The following is a 5,943-nucleotide window of genomic DNA, read 5'->3' as shown; positions in this document are numbered from 1 at the left end:
TCTTGGAGAAGAGAAGGCTCTGGGAAGACCTTATCGAAGCCCTCCAGTACTTAAACGAGTCTTACAAGAAAGATGAGGGCAGACCTTGCAGCAGGGCCTGTAGCAATAGGACGAGGGGTAATCGTTTTAAACTGAAAGAGGGCAGATTTCAACTAGATAGAAGGAAGAAACTTTTCACAATGAGGGTGGTGAAACACTGGCACAGGTTGCCCAGAGAGGTGGTAGATGCCCCATCCCTGGAAACACTCAAGGCCAGGTTGGACGGGGCTCTGAGCAACCTCATCAAGTTGAAGATGTCCCTGCTCGCTGCAGGGGGGTTGGACTAGATGACCTTTAAAGGTCTCTTCCAACCCAAAGATTCTATGATTCTATATAATCCATGTACATTTGGAAAGCTATCCTACTTCCGTAACGATGGAAAAGAATGGAATAGTCAGCAAGTTCTTAACACAAAGAGCAAAAGATGCAGTCTTGCAAGAAGTCCCTTCCATCCCTACCAGTTTAAGACACACTAATTCCATTGCTGTACTGTTATCATCTTCAATCAGTGTTTAACAGAACAGACATACACAACTTCATCTTTTTTATTTTTACAGCTCCATGCCAGGCTGTCAACAGAAAGCATGGGAAAATTGTTGGAACACTGAGAAAGCAAGAGTGTCTCTATTCAAGAGCCGCTGAAGACTAGAAGCAAAGTAGATAAACTTGAAAGCTCTAACAGAATATTAGGAGCGATTCCACAGGTGCTCCAAGTTGCTCTCTCCACCTATTTTATATGAGGCATCCATTCCTTACACACACACTCAGGACAAAAACCACCAAACAAAAAAAACAAACAAAAAACAAAAACCCCACAACAACAACAACAAACCCAAAGGAAGAAAAATTCCACTTAAATAAAGAATTCAGAATTGAGCCTGAAAAAGACCACAAAAAAACCCACAAACAAGTCTTCAAATGGAAGTCTTATAATACCAATCTTTATTCAAGACAGACTGAAAAGAAATACTTACTAGTACTTCATTTACTTACCCTGAAAATGGAACTGAAATACCCTTAGTCAGTATTAACCATTTTAAAATAAGCTGATGAACTCCAGCTTATTTCAAGTAAAGATAAATTTGAAGGCAACTCAGAATGTATTTATCATTTGTGTGTGTGTGTTAGTATTAACCATTTTAAAATAAGCTGATGAACTCCAGCTTATTTCAAGTACAGATAAATTTGAAGGCAACTGAGAATGTACTTATCATTTGTGTGTGTGTACATGCACACACATTATATATATATATTGCTCTCATGCACATACGTACATATTTTGCTGCCACCTTGTGAACAGTCTCTGAATAAGGAGGTTTAGCTCATATGGACCCAACTCTGCCATCTTTATTCACATTTAGTCAACTGATTTTAATATAGATACTTTTTGAACAGGTACTCAATGTGACAAAAGATGGCTGAATCAGGTGCTTAGTGAAGAGAATTTTAAAAGGCTGAATAAAATAACTATTGGACTTCCACAATTTCCATACACTTTTGTGTCACAGTTTGTACCATAAACATTATGGAAAATATCACTAAATTCTTTCTGATAAAAATATTGCAGCTTTGCATCCAAGTTGTATAGCTGTCTTCAAAACTGAATAAGCTGGTGCCTGTAAAACAAAGAATAAAAGATTAAATACATCTAAAGAAGTGTTTTGTTTGAACCAGATTGTGGTAAGGAATAGTAAGCATTATCTAAAAAAAAAAAATCAAAACAAAACCAAAGCAAAATTACAAACAAATAAAAAACCACCAGAAAATGCCTGTATTTATAGTCTAATCTACCCTAGAGAAAATGAAATTAAACAAGATCAACTTTGCAGCTGTTTCCATTTCTCCACAAATGTAAGTCAAGAAAAAGCAAAGGACAGAAATCACACATTCCTCATACGGTATTCAAGGGAGCACAGAATTTGTATTTCACGCTTCCTAACATGGTTGTGTTCATCTACCAGGATGATACCTCAAGTTCCCAGCTGTATGGATAGCACTTATTAACCTTATCTTCCAAAATATTTAATCTAAACTTAAAATAAAATTAAAAACTGTGCAGAGGACACCCCTCAGAAAAATACAATCACTTTAACACTTGACATAAGTTCCAGCATTCAATTCTGTTCTAGAAAAGTGGAAGCTATAATATGCATTGTTTTCTCATATTTATCTTTGGGAAAGAACGTCAAGTGCTTTACTTTTTATTTCTCAGGTAAAGAACTACATCACAGTCACTGGATAAGGAAGATAAGAGTATCCTATCTACATCCTCACTAACAGTGCCTATTAGTTAACACTCTACTTACTGCTTCTGCATCGTGCTCAAGCCCGATGTCATGGTGCTCCCGTTCATCATCCCGAAATTGCTTTATTATCTTTAAAAAATAGCAGTTAATTAGTAAGTCTACTTTGCAGAGAAATCAAGGCAGCTAGTATACAAAACTATATGCTATTGACCGTTGCATGCACCAGGACAGGCAACCAAGGCCCAGGTCCCTCAAAAGCATCTCAAAGACCCGAATCTCCAATTCGGGAAGAAGGGAATTATTTACAGCTTTCCCCAAATCTGAAGTTCTTTTAATATTCTCAAAAAAGTCTTAAAAAAACCTAAGCTGCTGTTTAATATATCATTATCATCTTCACTGTTTCAAGAAAACCTCTATCCTACAGTCATAGTAACTCCTAACACTAAGTAGTTTCACACACACAAATTATTCTGACAATTTAAATAATGAAACTAAGGTCCCTGCCTCACCAGATAATCAGTAGGGGTGTTTCCCTGTAAGCCAACAGGGCTTTTGTCCGTTCTAGCATACTCTAAAGAACACTATTTTTCTCTTCTAATTTTTCAACTGGGACAAAAAGGTTTAAAGAATTTTCTCTTGAGATGCCTGCAGATAACTAGGATTGCTTAATAAAGTGCTCAGCATTTACAGATGCCCAAGCAGTGTCCCCACCCAACAGGTTTACATCGCTTTTTGTTGCATCGCTAGTTCTCACATTGACGCTGTGAATAACCTTGTGGCTTAGCTTTTTCTCTTCATTTTGTGCCCTCTCAGTTTATAGTCTTTATTTTCAGGGGTAGTATTTCCCTTGTGCACGTCAGCACAACCTGGGTTACTTCAGGTACTATTGCTTAAGATGACATGTTTGGAGTAACCAGATTTGGCTACATGTTGAACTATGCAGAACTGGATATGCTGATAGTCAGCAAAGTTGGAAATGAACATGTGGACTCTAAAGCAAACTCTGTCCAAACAGAGCACAAACAAGCTCCATGTGCTGCATGGGGAAACAGGTCAGTCTCTCACAAACACCCTACAGGAATGTGTCCCACTATGATTCCTAAAATATTGGGGAAAAAATTTTCTTGCAGGGCTAACAATCATTAGCTCCTTACATGCCCTGAACAGTATCCAAGACTAGAACATGAACAGGGCTGGTCAACAGCAGGGTCAATACGAGTCAGCAGCGTGCCCTGGCAGCCCAAGGGCAAACCGTATCCTGGGGTGCATCAAACACAGCCTAACCAGCCGGTCACAAGAGTACTGAGTACTGCCGTACTCAGCATTGGTGCAGCCGCACTTCAAGTACTGTGTGCATTTCTGGTCCCCACAATTTAGGAAGAATGTGAAGGCCCTTGGATGCATCCAGAGGAGGGCAACAAAGCTGGTGAAAGGGCTGGAAGGAATGACCTATGAGCAGCGGCTAAAGACACTGGGTTTGTCTAGTTTGAAGAAAAGAAGGCTGAGGGCTGACCTCACTGCCCTCTGCAGCTTCCTGAGGAGGGGAAGTGGAGAGGGAGGTGTTGAGCTCTTCTCTCTGGGATCGAGTGACAGGACACATGTGGATAGTTCAAAACTGCATCAGGAGAGGTTTAGACTGGACATGAGGAAGCATTTCTTTACTGAGAGGGTGGTCAAACACTGGAACAGGCTTCCTAGAGAGGTGGTGGTAGAGAGCACAAGTCTTATGAGGAGCGGCTTAGGGAACTGGGGTTGTTTAGTCTGGAGAAGAGGAGGCTGAGGGGAGACCTTACCACTCTCTACAAAAAGAAAGGGGATTGTGGCAACATGGGTGTTGGTCTCTTCTCCCAAGTAACCGGCGATAGGATGAGAGGAAATGGCCTCAAGTTGTGCCAGGGGAGGTTTAGATTGGATATTAGGAAAAATTTCTTTACCGAGAGAGTGGTCAAGCATTGGAACAGGCTGCCCAGGGAGGTGGTGGAGTCACCATCACTGGAAGTGTTCAAAAAACGTGTGGATGTGGCACTTCAGGACATGGTTTAGGGGGCATGGTGGTGTTGGGTTAACAGTTGGACTTGATGATCTTGAAGGTCCTTTCTAACCTTAATGATTCTGTGGTCGATGCCCCAAGCCTGTCAGCGTTTAAGAGGCATTTGTACAATGCCCTTAATAACATGCTTTAACTTTTGGTCAGCCCCGAACTGGATGGACTAGGTGATCATTGTAGGTCCCTTCCAACTGAAATTGTCTATTCATCCAGGACAAGCAAAATGTTACTACACAATCACATTTTCTCCTTTTGTTTCCCCTCTAAGCTCTTCCTTTCAATTAAAGGTAATAAAAATTAAAACATAGATCTCCCAATCAGAAGTGAAATGCTGAATTACTGAAAGCATGCTGAAGCTAATCCAAGATATATTTTAATTTTGATGCTTGATCAATCTAGTGCTGCTGAAGGAAAAAACATCCCTGTACTTAAAAGAAACTTAAAGTTTCTGTTGGCTTCAGCATTCTAAGTGATAGAACAAAGAGAGATCTACTGTAAATTCTACGAGCATATTATTTTAAAAGACTGAAGTCACATTAAATAATTCAATTAATACATTAAACTACTTTTTAAGTCATAGTTAAATACCTGCAATAGTTCTTTGTACTTTTCTGGGTTTTCTTCCATAAGAGCTCTGATCTGGCTATTGTAGTGATCCGATATACTCTCTTCCACTGCCACGGTGCAAGCCATTGCACCTTTCTTTCCAAGTAAAGCACTTCCAGCCCCTGTGATTGTGGTACCAAACATATACAAACAATGAAATCTGAAGCAATACAAATAATTTACACATTTGAAGACTTCACAAGACAACAGTAATAGTAATAATACAAACCCACCTAAAACAAAACCTGCTACATTCCAAAGAGGCAATAAAGCAGTAGGTCGAACTCTGTATGCAACCATTAGTTCATTGAACTTTTTCAGGTGGTCTTTTTCTTGATTCCACATTTGCTGCAAAAGAACCAGATCACAGTAAAGTATAAAACCAGGAAAATTAAACATATCCAATAAAATAATAAACACAAAGAAAAAAAAACCAGCTCAGGCCACTCACACTTTGACTGCAGAGGCAACACTACTCGCATCACAAAGAGGAAATGTTAAAGAAGGGCAGATGAGGATAGTTATAAGTAAATAGGCAACACAAAAACATTTGCAAAATAAGAGTCTTTGTGACAGTACTACAGCAATTGTAGTATTGGTAACTCCTTCACCAAGTAATCCCACCATTCTTTCTAAACCCACATGTTTAAACGTGTTTAGAAAAAGATGGACAGCTATCTTACTATGAAAACTACGATCTTACAACTTCATTCAACCATCGTTAATCAAATGCAAATTAATGAGAAACACAGAAATCGCTTTTAGGTGCGCTAACCTGGATAATCGGCCCCACACTTGATCTACCCAAGACGGCCATCTGCCCCGCATAAATGCGGTTGGCCCCGTACTCCCCCGCGTGGTCCACCCGGATGATGCGGTCTATGATGGGCTTCCTGATGCCCTCCCGAGTCACGCGCGTGCTGCAAAGCCTGAGGGAAGCCGCCCCGGCGGGCCAAGGCCATCTCCCCCGGAGACCTGCCGGAGAGACAAAGGTGACGCGAGCTC

The 5,943-nt window shown here is 40.3% G+C and overlaps 1 protein-coding gene across 1 annotated transcript; it reads right to left on the bottom strand.

The window, feature by feature from the left end:
* Positions 1-1,533: 1,533 nt before the first annotated feature.
* COQ7 (coenzyme Q7 homolog, ubiquinone (yeast)) lies at positions 1,534-5,938 on the bottom strand (the record flags this gene model as incomplete). Its single annotated transcript, XM_010285918.1, has 5 exons — positions 1,534-1,655; positions 2,346-2,414; positions 4,921-5,060; positions 5,172-5,286; positions 5,714-5,938. Coding segments are annotated over 5 exons (627 nt in total), but the record flags the coding sequence as incomplete, so codon positions are not given.
* Between the last annotated feature and the right edge of the window lie 5 nt (positions 5,939-5,943).

This window comes from Phaethon lepturus, unplaced genomic scaffold (assembly GCF_000687285.1).
Source record: "Phaethon lepturus isolate BGI_N335 unplaced genomic scaffold, ASM68728v1 scaffold17784, whole genome shotgun sequence".
Classification (NCBI taxonomy): domain Eukaryota; kingdom Metazoa; phylum Chordata; class Aves; order Phaethontiformes; family Phaethontidae; genus Phaethon; species Phaethon lepturus.
Note: the sequence above shows the minus strand (reverse complement) of the source record. Positions and strands in the feature narration are given on the sequence as shown.